This window comes from Eulemur rufifrons, chromosome 2 (assembly GCF_041146395.1).
Source record: "Eulemur rufifrons isolate Redbay chromosome 2, OSU_ERuf_1, whole genome shotgun sequence".
Taxonomy (NCBI): Eukaryota; Metazoa; Chordata; class Mammalia; order Primates; family Lemuridae; genus Eulemur; species Eulemur rufifrons.
Window position 1 is genome coordinate 103,569,757 of NC_090984.1, and position 23,082 is coordinate 103,592,838.

General features: G+C 40.2%; 1 protein-coding gene across 2 annotated transcripts in view; it reads right to left on the reverse strand.

The window, feature by feature from the left end:
* Positions 1–17,032, reverse strand: part of SPTLC2 (serine palmitoyltransferase long chain base subunit 2) — a 92,422-nt gene extending 75,390 nt beyond the window's left edge. The window contains exon 1 of one of the 2 annotated variants that reach the window (XM_069465168.1): positions 16,852–17,032. In XM_069465168.1, coding sequence (XP_069321269.1) covers positions 16,852–16,971 — 120 coding nt within the window. In that variant the 5' untranslated portion in view covers positions 16,972–17,032. Of the gene's footprint in view, positions 1–16,836 lie in introns of both variants that reach the window. The other variant, XM_069465169.1, reaches the window with a different exon arrangement.
* Positions 17,033–23,082: the final 6,050 nt, after the last annotated feature.

Below are 23,082 nucleotides of genomic sequence, written 5' to 3' on the forward strand. Positions count from 1 at the left end.
ACATATCATTAAAAAGCCAGAAAATTTACAGAGCCTCACAGTCTCTAACTAATGTGCTGTGGGTGGATCTCTTTTAAAGATAGCTGCCTTGATTTCAGACACACCCAAATGAGATCAAGTAAATTCATACTGTAGGTTAGACTATCTAGGAAGAAGTTAAACCATTATTAAGTACTGTGTGATTCCATCAAAGCCATATTTAAAATTAAATGTATTTTAAAGAATTCAGGTTCAACCATGAAGTGACTTTTGAATGTGGCTTCAGTCAAAACAGAGTTATTCTGAGCATGCAGAGGCAGATGAACAGGCCAACTGACATGCAAATCTCTCACAAGTGGAAAAGTCTTAGAACTCAGAACAAAATTATTTGATCTTTAAGTACTGATGTTAAATTTAATCTTTCACATGATTCAAACAATAATAATGATATTAGGCCAAGCACGATGACTCACACCTATAACTCCAGCACTTTACGAGGCCAAGGTTGGAGGATCACGTGTGGCCAAGAGTTTGAGACCAGCCCAGGCAACATAGCGAATCTTGTCTCTACAAAAAATAAAAAAATTAGCTGGTGTGGTGGCGTGCACCTGTAGTCCTAGCTAGCTAATCATGAGGCTGAGGCAGGAGGATCACTTGAGCCCAGGAGTTGGAGGCTGCAGTGAGCTATGATCCTGCCACTGCACTCCAGTCTCAGTGACAGAGTGAGACTCTGTCTCTAAATAATAATAATAATGATAATAATGATATTACCATCTTAAATGATATAATATTCCATGAAGGAAAGCACTATGTCTGTTTTGTTCATTATTGCACATCTAGCAGCCAGGATAGTTATTATTAAGTGTTAACAAATAGTTAACACTTGCTCGATAATATTTCCTTTTATTACTAGTAATATTACAGAAAGGGGCATCTCACAGGAGATACCACTTAGTTCTCAAATAGACTTTACAGGCTGATGAGTATGCACAAATCAATAAATATTTGTTGAATGAATAAAAATATATATTATGTTCTTCGCTCTTTCAAAAGCAAGTAGCCTGGCAAAGTAGGGGTTAAGTAAGTTACAGTGATTACACAATTAACATTGGGCATTTTTAGAACCCAGATCTGATGCCTTTTAGTCTCTCTCAAGCAGACTGTCAATGAGATCAAGTTTACTCTCAACAAAGCACAGGCTATAGTCTTACAGTGCATTTCAAATTCTGGATTCACTAGGAGAGCTCTTGATAGGTCTTTCAGTCATGCAAACTTGAGAGTTATACTGTCAATAAGGTAATCAAGAAAAATATTAGTATATCAGTCCCTCCAGGTTAAAAAAATAGATAGCCATTCACATTAAGCAGACAAGAATGTGACACTATGTTAGCATTATTAATCAAGGGAAGATTTAAGAACTCCAATAAATACCAAGAAACATTTGCTTGAACAGTAATCTTACAATCTACTGAAAATCCAAAAAAAAAAAAAAAAAAAACAAGGCAAAGGAAAGATTTTTTCAGTCAAGACTATAAGCACATCACTATAAAACATATTATAGGGCAAGGGAATGGAAAAAAACAAGCCATTTTGTCCACATACCTGTGGGCCGTCAACCATTTTTGTTAAGTGGCTGAAAAGGCACTCCTAACCAAAGCAATAATGGCAAAGTATAATCAAAAGATAAACCATATACATTATATGCTTTTATATGCACTAAAAGTGTTTGGAAGGGGACATAAGAAATTGGGGAAGGGAGTTGGATGGGATTAGAAGGAATACTTCTTGCTTATAATCTTCTAAACTGGTTTGATTTTCCTATTTTTTTATAATGAGGGTATAGTACTGAATTTCACTTGGCATTTTATTTTTTAAATGTTTAAACTAAATTTTGTCACTGATTTTATTCACTATTGGGACCAAAACAGAGGTCCCAATAAAAGCAACACATGCCTATCATCATAACCTCAGTCATCTCATGATTTACACCCTCTCTAGCAAATTCTCACCTACTTATTAGTTCTCAAATAGACTTTACAGGCTGATGACTATGCACAAATCTGTACTGCAATCCCAAACTCCTTTCCAGAAGTCCACATTTACATTTCCACCCGCCTCCTGTATAGCTCCACTGAGACAACTCATGGGCACCTCAAAATCAACAAGTCTAAAGCTGAACTTCTCTCACCACCCTAACCCCTCCCTCAATTAAAACCTGGTCCTCCTCCTGTATTACCTATTTTGGTCCACAGCATCATCATCCAGTCTACCCAGTCTCCCAAGTTTGGAGTCATCGTTAGCCCCACCTCATTTTCTGGCTTCCACCTAGAACTAGTAATGAATTTCTGTGCCTAAGTTTGAGATCTTGTAGCACACAGGAATTTTAAGGAGGTGGAAAATACTCTGTATCCTGAGAGAGGCATAGGATACACACAATATACACACAGGTTAAAAAAAGAAAAAATCATGGAGCTGTATACCTAAGACTAGCATATTTTACTCCCGAATTTTTTTTTTTTTTTTAATCTCAATTCCTCTCTTCCTTCAGTGAGTATTACAACATCCTTCTTCCTATTTGGTCTCTCTGCCACCAGGACTCTCCCCACATTCCAACATCTGCCCAAAACAACCCCGCTCCAGTGTCTACACGAGATAAAATCTCAAGTCTCAACTTGAACAGAATCAAATTTAGTCTACAACATCAGGACACCACACTGTCTCCAGCCCCTCATGTTGCCATTATTTCCTTTTCCCACCTCCTAAACTCTTTGTTACAGTCATATCAAACTTCTTGCCACAGACTTTCCAAAAAGAATCCTCCCCTAGGAGTGACAATCTTCCAATAGTGGTAAGTCCATAAATAATGTCCAATAATGAAAAGTCAACAAGCAGTAACAAACATCATGCTATTTAGAAACAACAAAAGAATCTGCTAAAATTGAAAGTAGTTGCCTTTGAAGATGAAGGAAATGGGTTAGAAGAGAACAGGAGACTACTGTATATTTCCTAACAAGCCTTGTGGAACTATCAGATGCTTAAAACCATGAGAAGTGAAGGGACCAAACACATGTAAAACATACTCTCGATTGGTTCAAGAAAAAAATTAATAATCTCACGTGTGTGTGTGTAGAGAAAGAGAATGAATTTTCTTCCTGAACCATTTGAGTCAGTTGCAGTCATGATTTTTCTTTACATTTTAATACTCCAGTGTATACTTGTTTGTTTGTTTGATTATTGATTGAGATGGAGCCTCACACTGTCACCAGGCTGGAATGCAGTGGTACAATCATTGCTCACCGAAGCCTTGCACTCCTGGGCTAAAGCAATCCTCCTGTCCCAGCCTCCCAAGTAGCTGGGACTACAGTTGTACACTACCACGCACAGCTCAGTGTATATATCTTAAAAACAAGGACATTCTCTTATATAACCATAAAACAATTATCAAAATCAGAAAATTGATACAATACTAACATCTAGTCTATAATTTTATTCAGATTTTGCCAATTGTCCTAATGAAGTCCTTTTAGCAAAAGAAAATCCTATATTATGTGTTGCCTTCCATCATTTTAGTCTCAAGAAAATTTTTTATAAACAAGGTTTTGGTTTTTGTTTTAGAGATAGGGTCTTGCTCTGCTGGCCAGGCTAGAGTGCAGGGCTGCAATCAAGCAAGCCTCCTGAGTATCTAGGACTACAAGTACACACTACCAAGCCCAGATAATTTTTTTTTTTTTCGTAGAGATGGGTCTCACTATGTTACCTAGGGTGGTCTTAAACTCCTGACCTCAAGCAATCCTCCTGCCTTGGCCTTGAAAAGTGCCGGGATTACAGACATGAGCCACAGTGCACAGCCCAAGTTTTAATTACACTGTCAGCTGATTTAGGAGGAATGATCCTGCATGAAAACCTCAAGAATCCCACGAAAGCTTATAGATAACTATGTTAATGATCATATAATGGCAAAATAATTACTGGGAAACAGAAGCATACCTTTCTGATATGAATACAAAATCACAAAAGCATGATTTCCTTAAGCAAATAAGCATATTCCAGGCTCTATGCTACAGTAGAATGACAGAACCTGTCCACCTGGTGAATGGTTTGGAACATTATAAAAACAAAATTAAATGTGTAATATAAACTACCCATTATTCTATAGCAATCAAAGAACTGTTATCATGCCTTTCCCATTAAATGAACCCTTTTTATTTTCAAGTGGTGTATTTCTGATGCTCCTTAAAATCAGTTCTGCTGAAATTGTCTTTTCGTGGAATTTTACTGAAATGTATTAGCTTCTCCCTACTGCATACCACACATACTAGAGAGAATAGTTTGGGGTTTTGCACAAGTCACATAAGTCATGCCATGCTCTGAATGTATATTTCCAGAAGTGTCCTCCTTTTTTGGCAGGGAAATGTTGAAAAGTAGGAAGTCCATAGTTTTTCTTGCAATCAGCATAAATTCTGTAATTTTTGTCAGTATCTCATGTGGAATGGACTGAAAAGTGCTTCCAAAGCTAGTGGTAAAACACATTTGTATTTTGACATTACTGTTCTCCTACTGAAAACAGAAAGCGGAGACCTTCCAGTATATGTGGACTGGAACGTTTTAGTTCAGCGGCATCCTGTACACACTGGGCACTGACATCTGCCTTGGAGTTACCACTCTACCTGGCCACCACAGCCTCCTCTGCAGCACTTTCCCATCTTTAGATAAGCGTCTCATATGCGTAACAGATGCATATGAGAGTCAGGAGACTGGAGCACAAATGCAGCTCTGCCACAAATTCTGCATGTTCATCTCAGCTCTCTTCCACCTCTAACATGTTCTGAGCCGGTAACACCGCCACTCTGCCCGCCACTCTGTCCGCTCCACGTGCTCCCATCTCGTTTTGTAGTGCACACCACTGGAGAGGCAACCCGGTTTGAATCCATTTCCCTTTTCTGGGAATATTCCCTGATATGCAAGGGAGGGCCCTGGTGGTCACATCTATGCTTTGTGACCGTATTTCTTGGGCCATAACTGATTGACACAGTAGACACCTTTGCCAAAAGGAACCCAACAACCCTCTCTCATGGGGATTTAATTTCAGTGGGAAGAGATTGGCCTTAGATAGATTAGTACCTGTATTAAACAACTTATTAGAGTTTACATGCTTAAAACCTTTACATTTTTTTAGTTGTAAAAATAAGTATTTATTGAACAGTTGTATATTTTTCACAAAATATACATGGACATATGTAGTATTTCTCTCACAAAATAAATGTGCTTTAATACTATTTTATCTGAAAAGATAAATAGAAAAATACCATACTTGGGGAAAAATACCATGCTTGGAGAAAATTAAAGTATAAAGAAAACAAATACCGCCTGAAATTCTACAGCCCAGAGATAACCACCATAACATTTTGATGTTTTGCCAAACTTTCATATATAAGAGAAAGAAATGTACAATTTTACATAAAAGAAATCATACTACTCATGTTTTACAATCGTTTTCCACTTAGTATTATTAATCTCTTCTATCACCAGTCAATATAGACAAGTATCATTCTTCTAAAGGGTACCCAAGTTTCATAATATGGACATATAATATAATCTATATAACCAATTCCCAGTCACAAAATTTAGGCTTTTCTAAATATTACCAATATGTAAGCGTTTTGTACATCTCAACACACTTTTGAATTTTGTCCTAAGAAATTCTTAGATGTGAGGTTACTGGCTCAAAAGTGAAAGTATACATTTATTTGATTCCTGAGTATCATCCTATAAAATAAATTTAAGGGCTGGTCCCAGTGGCTCACGCCTGTAATCCTAGCACTCTGGGAGGCTGAGGTGGAAGGACAGCTTGAGGTCAGGAGTTCAAGACCAGCCTGAGCAAGAGCCAGACCCAGTTTCTGCCAAAAATAGAAAAAATTAGCTGGGCATGGTGATGTGTGCCTGTAGTCCCAGTTACTCCAGAAGGTTGAGGCAGGAGGATTGCTTGAGCCCAGGAGTTTGAGGCTGCAGTGAGCTACAATTGCACCAGTACACTCTACCCGGCATGACAGAGTAAGACTCTGTCTCAAAAAAAAATCTTTTTTTAAATAAATTTAAGGAGGATTTAATGGTATTTTTAAAGGTTTGTTGGTTTCTGAAGTTCAATTGCCGCAATTTAAGTGATCCAAACCTCATCTTCAAATAAATAAAACCACTATCTCAATGTAACGTTACACAGAATCGTCTTGGGTTCCCAAAATGCACTGATGAGAGTGTGGAAAAGATGACAGTTTCCTCAAATTCATCCTTAAAGGCAATGTAGTTCCAATTACAACAAAAATGCTACTTTCTAAGTGTTTTTCTTTTCTTTTTTGTTTTTCTCTCTTTCTCTCATTTTTTTCTTTCTTTACAAATTCATTCTAAAATTCATGTTGAAAAGCAAAGAGCCAAGGCAGTTTTGAAGAAAAATTAGGTGAGGGGAATCACCTTTATTAGATTATAACACTTATCATAGAACTATAGTAATCTGGGCATATAATTTTGATCAAACAGTAGAAAAACAGAACAGAATAGGAAGCCCAGGAAGAGTACACTGTGAATGTGTCATTTGATAGATAATAATGCTGTCATTTCAAATCCATGGGGAATGGATTGCCTTTTTATTAACTGGTGCTGAAACAAGTGGTTTTCCATGTGGAAAAAAAGAAAAAGTAGATCCCCACCTAACATCATCCTGTAAAATCAATTCCAGGTTGTTAAATATCTAAATATAAAAACAAAAAAATTTAAAACTATGGCAATACAGGAGAAATCTTTATGACCTTGGAGTACAGAATGATTTTCCTAAAACCATCAAAGCATAAAGTAAAGGTTGATAAATTTTAATTGTTTACAACTTCTGCATACAATAGCATCAAAAAGAATACCTCGGAAAATTTTAACAAAAGAAGTGCAAGACTTGTACGTTGAAAACTACAAAACTGTTTAAAGAAATTAAGGAAGACCTAAAGAAATGGGAAGACACCTAATGTTTATAAATTGGAAGACTTCATATTGTTAAGATGGAAATACTCTCTAAACTGATCTACAGATTCAACACAACCCCTATCAAAATCCCAGTTGGCTTTTGAGAGACATTTACAAGCTGATCATAAAATTAATGTGGAAACATAAGGAACCCAGAATAAACAAAATCTTGAAAAGTAAGAACCAAGCCAGAGCACTCACTTCTCAATTTCAAAACTACAATAATCAAGCCAATGTGGTACTAGCATACAGACAGACATATAGATCAATACAATAAAATTGAGAGTCCAGAAACAACCTTTAACATTTGAAACCACCCTTACAAATTGATAAAGGGGTACAAGATGAGAACTGTGGTAAGGGCCTAGCTAAAAATAATAATTCGCCACTGGTCCCCCTGTTTGCTTCTCTGTAATTGCCATTCCAGAGGCACATGGCTGGTGGTCATAAAGATTCTTAGCTTTCTCCATAGATAACATCACTTTTTTTTTTTTTAAATAAAATGTTTATTTTCTGGTAAATTGATAAACAAGTTGTGGTATAGCCATCCAATATAATACTATTACTAGTCATCAATAAAAAAGAATGAACTCCTAATACAAGCAACAATTTGGACAATTTTTTTCAAAAGCAATAACATCACATTTTTGAAACCTAGGGGTAGTTTCTGAGCTATCTTCCAGGTCCTGCATTTCAGCTGAAGGGCTGACCCATTCAGACCAGTGGTCCATACCGAGGAACTGACTCAATTGGTCTTGCGACCGTCCCACCCAAGAACTTGGTCAGCAAAGAAGACAATTTCTACAACCCTATGGTTCCACCTCAAACACAGTCAATTAGCAGACTCAATTGCCCATGCCAAACTGTCTTTAAAAACCCCGTCTCCCAAATTCTCAGGGAGGAGGATTTGAGAAATTTCTCCTGTCTCCCTGTTTAGCACTATGTGGAGTAAACTCTTTCTTTGCCACAAACCCTGCCATATTGGCTTCCTCTTGGCAGTGGACAAACAAACCTCATAAGGCGGCAACACATTTATGATGGATTTTTGACAAGATTTCCAAGATAATTCAAGCAAGCAAGAATGGCCTTTTCAAAAAGTAGGGTGGGAATAAGTGGATATTTACATGCAAAAGAAATAATTTGGCTTGGTGTGGTGGCTCATCCCTGTGATCTGAGTACTTTGGGAGGTCAAGGCAGGAGGATCACTTGAGGCCAAGAGTTCGAGACCAGCCTGATCAAGAGCAAGACCCCATGTCTACTAAAAATAGAAAAAAAAAAAAAAATGGCCATTGCAGTCGTGTACGCCTGTAATCCCAGCTACCCAGGAGGCTGAGGCAGGAGGATTGCTCAAGCCCAGGAATTTGAGGTTGCAGTGAGCTATGATGACGCCACCACACTCTAGACAGGGCAACAGAGCAAGACCCTGTTGCAAAAAAAAAAGTCAGAAAATAGAAAATGTAAAAAACCAGATTCTAATCTCAACTGTGACTGTTGACCAATTGCTTAATCTGCTTTCTCTGATTTTATCACTTGGTCAAGTGAAAAGGAAGATTGAAATAGCTTGAGAGTCACTTTTAAAAGAAATGTTTTTCACTTAAATTGATATCTGAAAATTATTTTTGCAGTTTTGAAAATGTTAAAAAATGAGGAATCTCCACTTCTGGACATGTAAAATTAAAAGAAGGGAAGATCACGTTATGAGAGATTTCCCAAGGCTGGCCATGCCAAAGTAACGAGGTGAATACGTAGTCTACTGTATACCTGGCCTTCTGTCTTTCTTTCAATCACAGCCCTTCCTTCATGGGAAAGCATAAGTTTTTGATTGATTTCTAAACAATGTGTGTAAAAGACCTTTAGAGATGAAAGTTAATGCTGTTTCTGCCTTGTGCTCTCTTAGGCACATACAGTGAGAGGTTGAGTACCTCCATCCAAATAGCTGGGTTGGGCTGGGCTGAAGGTTTAGGTGGATTCAGTCTAGAATAGTATTTCAAGGGTGGGATCCACTGTGTGTTTATTCCAGGACCCTCCCTCTGATATGGTTTTATCCGCTAAGCATTGTGAGATTGTGGTTGATTTCACATGCCTTTCTAGTCCAGATCTCCAGCCTCTCTACCACTTAGTAAATGTTCTGTGCAGAAAACTGGCCATAAATTTGGGTGTCTTCTAGAATTTGGTCTGTCATGCCAACTCAAACAGTTGTCATATACTTTGCTGGTTTTTCTTTCCCTTGGTAGAGTTCTTTTGCCTATGGCAAATCCAGTTATACAGCCCATGCTCAAGCTCTACAAGTACCACAAGGAGAAAAAATGCCTGGCAATTTCAGCTTACCTATAAAGGGCTCTTCCCTCTCCGGAATTTTAGTTCTTCTAGGCCAACTTGCTATGCACTGAAGACAACTCTTCAATGTCTTTAAAACTTTTTTTTTTTTTTTTTAGTCATCTACATAGTTTTATCTAGCTGTTACTGTGAAAGCAATGGTTTGCCTCTCCCTATTAAATCATAAGTCTCACCTGTCATTTTTGAGTGTTTTTTTTTTGTTGTTGCTGTTGTTGATGTTGCTACAAATAGGACATAAAAATAAAGTTGTTCAGACAAGATAGGAATGATTTCTCTTTGATGTAATAGTCTGAGGTAGATGGGTAGTCCCAGGTGGTTAGGTGATCAGGGACTCAGGTGTCTTCCTGGTTGTTCTGCCTTCTTTCAGAATGTTGCCTCCATTAGCATCAGCATCTTCAGCCACATCTACATTCCAGGCCACAAGAAGAGGGGAAGAGAAGTAGAGAGGAAGCAATTTCTGTTTTAAAGGATATAACGCAGTGGTGGTACACATCACTTCTGTCTACTTTCTACTGGCTAGAATTTCATCACATGGCTATCTCTAGCTGCAAACAGACTGGGAATGCAGACTGCAGCTGGGTAGCCCTGGGCCACCTAAAGCTCTATTACCAAAGGGAAGATAGAGAGAACCCACCTATCATGTACACAGGGAACACTCAGTGGTGTCTGCCACAATGTAGTGTGAAGAGAAACTCAAAAACTAGAATTTTTTTCTTCAGTAGTCAATTTTCCTAAAACCTTGTAATAAATAATCTATTGCTTCCCCCTTTAGTCTGTGATTTTTCGTATCATACACAGAGTCTTATTTAATGGTTATGAGTTTATTCTCTGTAGTTTGAAAACTTAGTAGATAAACAATATATTATGATTTGTGGTCTTCTGGGTTTTTATTTTTTAGAGGATATGGAAGGGGTCTATTTTCATGTGTATTAATGAAGAGTTATAATAGGCAATTAAAATCTGATGTTCCTCAGTATACTGAAGTACCTACTTATAATTTTGAACCAGGTGTTCCTTACCCTAGATAATACAATATTCCAAATGAACAAAATTGATAAAGTTGAAAACTATTTTTTAAAAATTTCCTGAAGCCCTAAAAGTTTGTAAGCTACCCTAACATGGTAAATACCCAATAAAAACATAGAAAAGGAGTTCTAAGAGATTTTAATATAGAATCTATATCTATTAACTTTTTCAGTTGAGTATAACAGAAACTGACTCTAAACTAAGCAAAAAGGTGATTTATTGGAAGGATGATAGATATGCAAAAAAAGGGGGGAAGAAGAAAGAATTGAACTAAGTCTCAGAAAGTCAGAAAGGCAGGAACAGGCACAGCTCTCTGGACCTCAGTGACAGGAGTTGACGAACCTTTTCTCCCAGACTTTATAGATCCACTCCCCTCCAGACACTCCCCTCATTGAAATCTTAAATCCCCAAGAGAGGGTTGTTGGGTTCCTTTTGGCAAAGGTGTCTACTGTGTCAATCAGTTATGGCCCAGCAAATATGGTCACAAAGCATAGATGTGACCACCAGGGCCTATCCCTGCATATCAAGGGAGTATTCCCAGAGAAGGGAAATGGATTCAAACCGGGTTGCCTCTCCAGTGGTGTGCACTACAAAACGAGATGGGAGCACGTGGAGCGGACAGAGTGGCGGGCAGAGTGGCGGTGTTACCGGCTCAGAACATGTTAGAGGTGGAAGAGAGCTGAGATGAACATGCAGAATTTGTGGCAGAGCTGCATTTGTGCTCCAGTCTCCTGACTCTCATATGCGTCTGTTACGCATATGAGACACTTATCTAAAGATGGGAAAGTGCTGCAGAGGAGGCTGTGGTGGCCAGGTAGAGTGGTAACTCCAAGGCAGACGTCAGTGCCCAGTGTGTACAGGATGCCGCTGAACTAAAACGTTCCAGTCCACATATACTGGAAGGTCTCCGCTTTCTGTTTTCAGTAGGAGAACAGTAATGTCAAAATACAAATGTGTTTCACCGCTAGCTTTGGAAGCACTTTTCAGTCCATTCCACATGAGATACTTACTGACAAAAATTACAAAATTTATGCTGATTGCAAGAAAAACTATGGACTTCCTACTTTTCAACATTTCCCTGCCAAAAAAAAAGACACTTCTGGAAATATACGTTCAGAGCTTGGCATAGCTTGTGTGACTAGTACAAAGCTCCATTCTCCCTAGCATGTGCGGTTTTCAGTAAGGGGAAGCTAATACATTCATTAAAATTCCAAGAAAAGACCTCCATAACCAACTCTCAAGAGATGAAACCTATTGTGGAATCAGAAGAGCAGGCCTGGAATAGAAAATAAAAATCTATTGGCATCCCTAATGTGTAATTTAAATTTTCAAAAATTACCAATTAATTCTGTTATCCCCAAATCCAGTGGCATAGTAGAGTCAGATAAACCTGAATTCAACCCAGGGTCTACTAACTCAATAACTGTCTGGACTTTAGCCTTCTTGTTGGTAAAATGGGCATACTATTTACCTAGCAAGGCTCTTGCGAAGATTAGAGAGATAAGGATGCTAGGAGAGGGTGTGGCACACAGCAGATACTCAGTAAATGGTACCTATTACTATTATTATCCTTGGTTTCTCACCACCTGAAGATGTTGCTTAGCCCTCCTTAATGAAATAGCCTCCATTTCCCTGAGCTTTCCCCATATCTTTCCTCCCCATTGTGTTCTTTCACAATCTTCTTCAGAAGTGTGTGTGTGTGTGTGTGTGTGTGTGTGTATGTTCTTCGAGGAACATTATAATTCTCCAGATTATATCCCTGGGACCTCTTCTTCTTGCTTAATGCCCTCTTCTACCTCCTTTACCAATTCCCATGGCTTCAACTACCATCCATTCATTCCTTCAACTAATACCTCCTGAGTTCCTATTACATACCAGGCACAATGCAAATAGGAAAATCTCAAATGTTTTCTTTAGGGGCTTGCTAATTAGGTAGCAAGTTGCTATTTAGAATAATTCAAGATCATCACATTTAACAGGTCAGTTCTTTATCTATAAAATAGTTTCTAGATCTTTCCAGATTACAAAAATTGTTGAATACTTTCCCCAACCTCTATATGTATTATTTGGAGTAAGGCTAGAGATCACACCCATAATCTTAGTACAATTGCATATTTTGCTGTTCTTAGAAATTATCAGAAAGCAGCAGACTGATTTACAGCAGACATTAAAAAATGAACCCTCAACACAGAGATTATCCCAATGCTTTAAGACCCCTCATTAAACATTATTTCTATAGTCAGAAGTAAAAATCATTTTAAAAGAAAAGGAAAAACAGCCACCTCAAGCTTCATAATGAAAAGGCATCTTAAAGACAACAAATGTAAGGTAAATTTTCTGAGATTAAATGGGTCAAGAGCAAGGGGCTTACTTTCTTAAACGGTCACAAATTGCAGCTTATATTATAGAAGGCTTCTTAGAAACCATTCAGAAGGCAACTGACTTCTGAGGCCACAAACCATCACACCCACTCAGAATGCAAACACTGCCTCTACCCATCCTTCTGAATTGCCCATTCTACCAATAAACACTGCTTCTTTCTTTCAAAAATTGAATCTAATTGAATCAACCAATTAACTATCTTGCTCAGAGCACAATAAGTTTCTAAGACACCTGGGATAACCCTAAAAAAATGGACAAGTTTGCCTTCCCTGAACATTCAAGTTCCAAAATAACACCTCAAGAATACACTTGTTTATATATTTCCCAAGAATTCCTATTAAAGAGAATTCCTGAGTACCTCATACAACTCTGGAATCTTTCGGATGCAGTAAGAATCAAGATGTTCTTCCCTCCTCAAAAAAAAAAAAAAAAGACATTCTTCCCCTTGGAACAAAAAGATATGAAACAAAAATCTGGTCCTACAAGATATAAGTAGTTACAACATTATTTCTGCAAAGTCTTGAGGTCTTCAAGGTGTGTCTCATCAGGCTCTGCTAAATCTAAACAGGTATACAAGCCATTTTAGCAATTCCTCCTGTTCTTGTCTAACTTACTTCTCCTTTTCCTCAAGTAATATCAAGTTAAATCCCCTCAGTAGAAAGAAAAGCTAGTAGCTATTTAGTAAACTACCCTTCATTAGTTATTTATTTGCCTCCTTCTAAGTATAAGTAGCAAGACTAACACTTTTTTTTTTTCCTTGAGACAGAGTGTTGGTCTGTTGCCCCGGCCAGAGTGCTGTGGCGTCAGCCTAGCTCACAGCAACCTCAAACTCCTGGGCTCAAGTGATCCTCCTGCCTCTGCCTTCCAAGTAGCTGGGACTATAGGCATGCACTACCATGCCCGGCTAATTTTTTCTATTTTTAGTTGCCTGGCTAATTTCTTTCTATTTTTTTAGTAGAGACGGGGTCTCACTCTTGTTGAGGGCTGGTCTCAAACTCCTGACCTCAAGCCATCCTCCCACCTCAGCCGCCCAGAGTGCTAAGATTACAGGTGTGAGCCACCGCGCCTGGCCAGGACTAACACTTTGTTCTTTCTATTTTGCTTTTCTTATTATTTAACCTAGGAATATAACTTATGCTCCAATTCCTCAAGATATAACCTTATTTATTCTGGCAACCAGAAAGCTCTCATCCTTATAATATCTCACTAAAACTACTCCCCAAAGGATGAAAGTTAGGTTCAAACTGTCTCAAAGGCAGATATTTTTTTTCCTTTCATACTTGTTAACTAAGTAAAATGTGGATCCAAATCTCAAAAGTTCTATAAAGAAATGGAAGATTTTTTAAAAAGGGCTGTTAACATGGAATCTTAAAAACAAACTATTATATTTCAGGTACAACCAAAATGTGGCATTTATTTACTCAAATGTTAAATCCACTGAAAGAAACCCTTAGTAATTAAGATCACTGAATAATGCAACTTGAGGTTGAGAAAATTTCCTGCAAATCCTCTGGAGGTCTTTAAAAATAGGATAGAATCTTCTAGCAAGATTGGTTTTATTAAAGTTCTCCAAAGGAGATAAAGAGACTGAACTACATAAACCCCTAGAGGTTCTTTCCAATGCTAATGTCAAAGTTTCCCTAAGGCTAAGTGCCACCCTTTACCTCAAATAAAGGCCAACCCTTCTCCCACCCATCTGAAAGGTAGGGAGGAAACATTACTGCTTTATTGTTCAACTGCAACTCTTATGAACTTTGTGTCTACTGTAATCATAAAACAGTAATGTCTGATTGTTTCGTAACTCCTTCCTATTACAGCATCTATTTAATCCAACTCTAAACCCATTTTCAAGAGTTACCCTTTTAGCATATACATTCATCCCTTTGAAAACAGAAACACACTCTTGAGAGTGTAAAGCGATCTTATAAATTTCTAACTTCTGTTCATTAAAAGACAAATGTCGAGATATGTGAGGAAATGAATTTACATCTCAATCATGTTATACTTTAAATTTATATCTTAGTAAAAGTATAACACACACCTATGCACCTAACATCTTATTGTAAATGTTAATAGCATAACTGGCAACACTTCTCCCAGAAAGAGGGAAAAGATAGAGGTTGGAGCACTAGCACATCACTTTAATTAAAACAAAAAAAAACTTTTAAAATATTTTTAAAGATACTACATTACTCTCATGAAGTTACCAAGATCTCTCTTTCATATAAGAGAAAGAAAAAAAACCCACAGATAATATTCCTCTATATCACTGTACAGAGCTACAGATCTGAAATTTTTGTTTTAAGAAGACTTGTAAGAAACAATTTTCTAGAAGGGATACTGCAGCCCTTAGGCCATTCAAATAGATCATTCTTCCAAATACCACTAATGTGCCTAGAGTGAAATATTTCACAAAAATATGGTCCAGATAGTCAGCCAGACGTTACACTCATACAGATTTCTAAAATTTCATCTTAGTAACTTAATGTTTCTCATTAGTTGGTGACCTCTGAAGAAATATCATGCCTACAAATGCTAAACTGTTAAGAGACAATGGGATGGAAGAGCCTGATTTATTACTAAATCAGAACATAACTCCTAGGTACCAAAAGGAACACTCAAACACAATGCACCCCTAAAGTGTGAACACCTTTCTCCTGACTTCCTTTTTCCGCTTAATAATCATACCTCACTACTTCACCTGCAATGTGTTTTCTAACTCCTACTGGTTAAACTTCCCTGTTACATTCTGTACCACAACAATTTTGTTTTATTGGCCATTTACATTGCTGGGAAAATGACAAATTCTTCCACTGCTTATAATGAGCTGGTTCTTACTACTTCCTCTCTCACATAATTATTTCTTAAAAAATGAAAATAAATCTTTTGAATCTGTGTATTACTTTGGCTTGACACCTTACAACTGCAGGGAGGTCAAGTCTCTTTCATGTATTTTTTCCAACTCTTAGTCTCAGTATCTCAACATGACCTGAAAAAACGCTTTATTTTCTATTTCACACCAAATAGTAACAGGCCTATTCATCACAGCTACTGACTTGGGGAGGAAGCTGCCAGATATTTTATGTTAAAGCCAAATTAAGATCACCATCCTATCAAAACTGCAACAGTCACACTCCTGCTAAGGGAAACTACTTTTTAAAAAGTTTTCCTTAGTGTCTCTAAGACACTTAAAAGTATTAAAGTCAATTGCAAATTATTACAATTCTCTCTCTCCCAGGAACACTGATCTTGCACCTTTTTAACCAGCTCATCTTTAAAAACACATTTCAGCAGAATACCTGTCAGTCCAGAGAATTGGAAGGTTGATGATAAGTATTGTCTTGAATTCAGAACTTTTCAAAATATTTTAGAACTGCCTAAACTTGGTTGATGATTCCGCCTTGGTTAATTAGTATAGAGACTCATCACAAGTCACCACCAGGTTAAACAACCCCCTACTCTTGCTCAGTTAAAGGGACCACCCAACTCAACCTGGAGCCTGGGATAGGGTCTCAGCAAGGGGCAGAATAAGAGGATAGTGCTTTCGAGGGACCGGACTGGATTCACTGCCAGATCTACGGACTAATGCCTTGCTTGTGGAGTGAGTCCAGAACGTGGCAGGAAGAGACTGGGTGTGTTTCCACCTGGCACCACCTCCTAACTTTCTTTGCCTCTTAAGGACCCCAAGGGTGGTTTTCCTCGGAGAGCTGCAGGACTTTAAGAGGAAGCAACTACCTCGGGGGTTTGAGAACGGAGCCTCGGGATAAAGAACCAGAAGCCACTGAATGGCTCCTACTGGGGGTCCGAGGGGTCACTCACTTCCTCCCTTTGGGGACGGCCCGCACTTCTGGCCAAATCGGGCAGAGGAAGGCACCCGGGGCTTTGAGGAGAGCCCAAACCTCCGGGGGGAGGGGAGGAAGACCTTGAGGCGCGGAGAGATGGGGAGCCCCAGCGCGGTCCTTGAGCCTCCCAGCTCGGGGAGGTGGGGTCGGCGTCCGGACACCGCTGCCAGCACATCTGAGTCGCGCCCTGTCCCGCAGGCGGTCGCCGCGACCTCGCTCAGCCCAGCTGCCCCTTCGCCGGCCCGCACGGCCCCCGGCCCGCCACTCGGTGTCCCCGTACCTGACTGGCGGCGGCTACGGTGCTGCTCCTCACGTACCCGTTCCGCAATTCCCCGTTCACCACGCAGCCGTTCGCCCGCACCGGGCGACGGCAGCAGCATCCTCCGGGCCCCGGCCGCATCCTCCTGGCAGCACCCGGCGCAAGGTAGGCTCTGTAGAGGGCAGCGGCGCCGGCAGCTCCAAGTCCCGCTCCGCACCCCACCCACCTTCCCGAAACCGGAAATGGCTGCAACGCCGCGGCCAATTCCCGGCCCGGCCGTCACTCGGGGGCGGAGCCCTCTCCTCAGAGGACGCGACTCGCCCAGGGCCTGGCCGCGGAGGAGGAGACCCTACGAGGACTCTGCGAGAGGGATGTGGGACTAAGGCCTGCTGACCAATCTGAGGGAAGAGGAGGTGGATCCTATGCCTCTGCCTGACCAATCACGAGCCAGAGGGAAGCGCCTCGCCTGTGTAGAGGGGCTTCTCTAGAGAGACTCGTGGGCCTGGCACCTGATTGGAGGCTCAAGCCAGGTCGTAGGTAGGGCTTGGCTGCTTAATGGTCCAGACTGAGGAGGAGGCGGGGTCCAGGCAGAAGTAGCCAATTAGAGTGTAAGGAAAGAAAGGGGGCTGAGCCTAAATCTCTTGAGCGGGTTGCCGGGTTCTCTAGCACAGGTGGCGCTCTCTTTTCCTTTGCCTACGGTAAGTTCTGGGGTTTGAATTCCTAGTCTGTGACAGGCAGTTCCTTTATTTTATTACCTGATTCCTCCGTGAGTTTTTATAAAACAGCGTTTTTGACGGTCTCACCATTCCTCAGTATGCCGCATACATTAACACTTTTCTTAAGTAATAATTCAGATATCTTTTTACGTGCCCTTCACATTTGTCCCTGTCAGGGTTTTCTGTACAATCTTCATTTTATTTTATTTTATCTATCTATCTATCTATTTATTTATTTTCTGAAGTCTTTTGTTCACACAATCTCCTTTAAAGACTTTCCTTGAAACCAGGTTTCAGGAAACCTGGTTTAGTTCCAACTCTGCTAATAATTGGAAACTAAAACTTGAGCACTGAATTTAACCACTTTGGGAGTCAAATTCTTTCAAATGGAGTTAATACTTTCTGCTTCATAGACTCATTGCAAGAATTCTATTATTAAACCTTGTGCAGCTATCATAATACCAGGCCCATAGTAGGAGCATAATAAATATTTTCTCACCCTTTTAATCCTATCGTCCCAGAGCGTTAGAAAGAAAGGAAATTGATCTACATTACAGCAAGAGCCTTTCTGTTATTCATAAAGAATTTAGTGTCATGGTTTAGAGTATGGACTCTGGAGTTGGTCTGGGTTTGAATCCTAGCTGTGCCACTTACTGAGTGAGCTCTGTGTCTTCATCTTTTCAGGGGGGATAATAATAGTAGTCATGAAGACTTAAGTTAACACATGTAATGTATTTTGTACAAGACCTGGCATTTAGTAAGCATTCATTAAGTGTTGGTTATTGACCAGGTGCGGTGGCTCACGCCTGTAATCCTAGCACTCTGGGAGGCCGAGGCGAGAGGATAGCTGGAGGTCAGGAGTTCGAGACCAGCCTGAGCAGGAGTGAGACCCCTGTCTTTACTGAAAATAGAAAGAAAGAAATTAGCTGGACAACTAAAAATATATAGAGAAAATTAGCCGGGCATGGTGGTGGCTGCTTCTAGTCCCAGCTACTCAGGAGGCTGAGGCAGTAGGATTGCTTGAGCCCAGGAGTTTGAGGTTGCTGTGAGCTAGGGCACTCTAGCCTGGGCAACAGAGTGAGACTCTGTCTCAAAAAAAAAAAAAAAAAGTGTCAGTTATTATTAATTACTGAATGTACCTATGAGAGTCCCTGCATTCGCCCCTCAGGAGCTTTAGGAAAGGGGTGGACCAGGTATGGATTTTGCATGATTTAGGAGCTGAACAATCTAACGAAGTGGCCAGGGTACATTATCTCTTGAATCGGCAAACACTATAATCCTGAAGTGAATGTATGAGGCTAAAAAAGAAGCATACAGCTTGTGCCTCGTGGAGCTTACATTCCAGCGAGAGACAAGATATACAAATATAAAGAAAGCAACAGTAAGAGACCAACCCAATGGCTGGAGAGATTAGGCAACAGGATTTCTGAAGAGGGAGCCTCGATGGCAGTTGACTTTCCATGTAGAAAGTTTTCAGGGCAGGAATCTGGTTGGAAGCAGGGCTAAGGAATTTAATTGAAGGTTAGACAATGGGCTGAATGAATGTGGAGAAGGCTTGGGAGGAATATGTGGAACAAGCTAGGTCTTGGAGGATGAGCAGGATTTGGAGAGCTGGAACTGGGAAAGAAAAGGAGGATGTTCTGGAGAGAGGGAACCTTCCAAAGCTCAGGTGCAAATACTGGAAACAGCAAAGCCTGCTGCAGCCTGAGAGGAGGAAAGGGAGCATGGCTACCTTAGAGGAATCCTATTAACCAGTCCCTCCTTCCCGAGGGCAGGACACCAGCTCTTTGTCTTGTTCTGCCACTTACTCACTATGTATAGTCTTAGACGAGTCATGCAAACTCAGCCCTGATTTCCTCACTCATCTTACAATGTTAATACCTATACTACTTAATCTCACAAGGTTTTTGTAAGCATCAGTGATATAATACACAAATCATCTGATTACTTAATATGTGTTTGCTAAATCACATTGATGAAGTTTCAGTAGGCAGTGGGAAACACCCCAGGCTCCATGTAAACAGGAAAATAACCCTTTCCAGATGCATAAGTTAGCCCATCATCACTTGACAGAGTCCATATGAAAAGTTCTATGCTAGACAATCTTTTCTTTCAAGATTGCTCAAACCGCTTCAGCTGTAAAGCCTTTCTTGAACTCCAACCTGCCCACAAAATTATTTGCTTTCTCCTCTGCAAACTTCATACTACCTGTGTAAGCATGTGTCACACTGTTTTGAAATTATTTTGACAGAGAGGTTACACAGTGCTTAGAGGCAAGAGCACTGCAGCCAGACATACTAAGATTGAACACCAGCTCCAGCACTTAGAAACCTTGTGATTTAGGCAAAGCAGCCTAATTTCTCTGTGACTCAGTTCCTTCATCTGTAGAATGGGATGTGCCTCATAGAGTTGTGAGAAAAGAGTTTAGTACTAGGGCCTGTTACATAATATTAAATGAGTGTTGGCAGTATTAGTTGAATAAATGAATTATTTTTTAAATAAATAAATGAATGAATGGATACATTTATACCTCCAACTAGACAGAAAGCAAACTCCTTGAGTTCAGGCAATTGTCTGATTCATGTTTGGGTTCCCAGCACCTAGCATGTACCTGGCACATAGCAAGTGCTCAATAAATGTTTGATGAACAAATGGAAGAATGAATGAAAATCTGGCCTGTCTCCAAGGGGCCTTCTATCACATGGAGACTATGTTAATTAAGGTTCTTTTGGTCGTAGCCAATATTAGGAAACTGAAGAGAGGTAAATTTATTGGAACTCTCCTGAAGATAGAGAAGTGATGGGCCTCAGGACAAATTCCAAATCTCAGCAACAGAAAATTAGAGACCTGCCTCCTAGCACCAAACCACTTGTGATGCTTAGCTCTCAGCAACATACAACTTTCACATTCCCTAGGTCAAACTTCTAAACTCTCAGGAAAGAGAAATCTAATTGGCCCAGCTTAGAAAGATGAGGAATTAGTTACAGACAAGGAAGAATCATTGCAGAGAAGGGAGAAACAACTCTATCAGAATCCACTACAACGAGCAAGAACCTGGGAGTGAAAAGGACAAATAACATAGCTTGGAATGAGTGTTAAAAAAGGAAGCTTCCAGTAGCATGTTTTAAAGGGCCATGCAGGGATTGTTGCCTCAGAAGAGAAATGAAGTGAAAGAAACCAGGCTATTTTGCTAGAGGAGTAGCAGGCCTGCACTATCAGCTGGGGGTCTTCATTTCATGTAGTGTAAGTCAACACTGGCTGACTTATACAGAAGGGAATTCAAATTCATTACAAAGTTAGCAGTTCAGAGACCTGACTGAAGGCTAGAAGACCAGGCTTAGAACAAGTCAGAAGTCATCGGAGCTTCAGAGGGCCAGGCAACAAGGACCACAGCAAGGGTTTGTGGCAGAAACTGTCTGGTGACCACACTGCCACCAGAATAAATGGCCTCCAACCAGCCCCTCCATTCTTGGGTCACTTGGTCAAGAGTCAAAGTTCCAGCGGCAGCGTCTGCTTGGAGGCGTTTAGGTCACACTGATCTATACAGGTGCAGACAGAAAAAAGAACTTTCCTTCATCTTTCATGGAGTGAGCACTTACCAAGATTCAACCTCTCAAGAATAGTACACTTAATGAGGAGAAGTGATTTCCCAAAAGGAAATGGGGAACCTAATAGAAAAAGAGAATGGACACTGGGCAGGCAAAAATGACCAATGTCCACTTACATCACTACTGCAGAAGAATCACAAGGTAAGAAGATCCTTCAAAAGTAATCTATTAAAACCAGAGCTAGACAACTCAGACCTATTATCTAATCCTGACTCTGAGAGCATCATTTGGCCTTCCCTTTCCAAATGTTTCATGCTTCACTCATTCATTTATCTACTTGGCCAATCATTTCACAAATATTTTTTGCTGAGCTTCATGTTAGATACCAGAAAAACAACAATAAGTACAAAGAAACCTGCTCTCTGTCCTCATGGAGCTATGAATCGTGATTTACAAGAAACAGGTCTGCTATTTCCCTTTTCGTTATTTCTAATCCAATACAATAAGTGAAAGTGACTACTTCTCTCCCTGGGGTTTTTCTTTTTTCTTCTTTTTTTTTTTTTTGAGAGAGAGTCTCGCTCTGTCACCCAGGCTAGAGTGCCGTGGTGTCAGCTTATCTCACTGCAACCTCAAACTCCTGGGTTCAGGCAATTCTCCTGCCTCAGCCTCTCAAGTACTTGGGACTACAAGCGTGCGCCACCATGCCCAGCTAATTTTTTCTATTTTTAGTTGCCCAGCTAATTTTTTTTCTGTTTTTTAGTAGAGACAGGGTCTCGAACTCCTTTCCTCAAGCAATCCTCTCACTTCCGCCTCTCAGAGTGCTAGGATTTCCCTGGGTTTCTGACTCTACTTTTGCTGGAAAATCTTGGATAATGTTTTTGGACTATTTTCAGTGGCAACATTTGCATCTATAAAACTGGGCAGGCCCTGGGACAAGAGTTTAGAATTGCATTATTATTATGAGGCCTGAGCTATTTTAAGGAATGGTTGCCCACAAACACAAAGCTTTAAGAGGAATGATGGACCCTGATTACCCAGGAGTGCTTCCAGAGTGCCAGCTCAGTGTCCAACAGAGTGATTTTAAACTGTGGCATTTGCAATAGGAGCTTTGTGACAAAACAGATAAGTGCTCCAGGCATAGGCTGTTAGAGCCTGTGTCTCAATGGCAGGTTTGTGCCCTTTTGTTACCTCTGCTCCAGAAGCACCTGGGAGCTTCCTACTCAACCACCACTCCCTAAACCACCACCCTAGACTTCCTGTGGGCACTCACACCCTCCTGAATGTGCAATCTGAGGTTCTGCTAGAGGAAGTGAACTTTTGCTTCTGGCTCAGGAAGGAGGAAAAGGGGTGGTGGTGTTAGTCAAGACTCAAAGCTGCAGATTTTGAAACTGAATTCAAATTAGATTAAGCACAGAGGAGATTTATTGGCCCACATAACTAAAAAGACCAGGGGTAGATCTGATTGGATCCATGTGCTCAAGCGATGACATGAGGGATCCCTGTCCATCCTCAGACTTGTCTTTATTCCCAAAAGCTTGCATTCAACCAGCTTTAAAACCTCAGGTGAGTGACAGTGCCTATTTTCTGAAGTCCCAGTGAGATTCCTAGGTAGACCACCATTGGCCTGGCTTGGGTCACATGCCTGAGGCAGCTGTGGAATTGATGGGCCAGGCCTGAATCTTGTGCCCACCCATTCCCCCAATTCTGAGCCACAGGCTCTAAGAATGGGAGATCAGTGGTTTCCCTACTGGAAGAGTTGGGTGCTGTTACCAGAAAAAAAGGGTACAGGGCAGGCATAAACAACAGATGTCCATCATACTGATTATGTTGAATATGATGATAATGGTAAGAAGCAGGAAGTAGGAATGCCTAGGAGATTCTCAACATTTTAAACGATATTACAAGAAATACTGGTTTTAGACTATCCCTCTTCCCCAAATCTGATCTCCAAAATTTACCCTAAATTAATTTCTCCTTATAGTAACTAT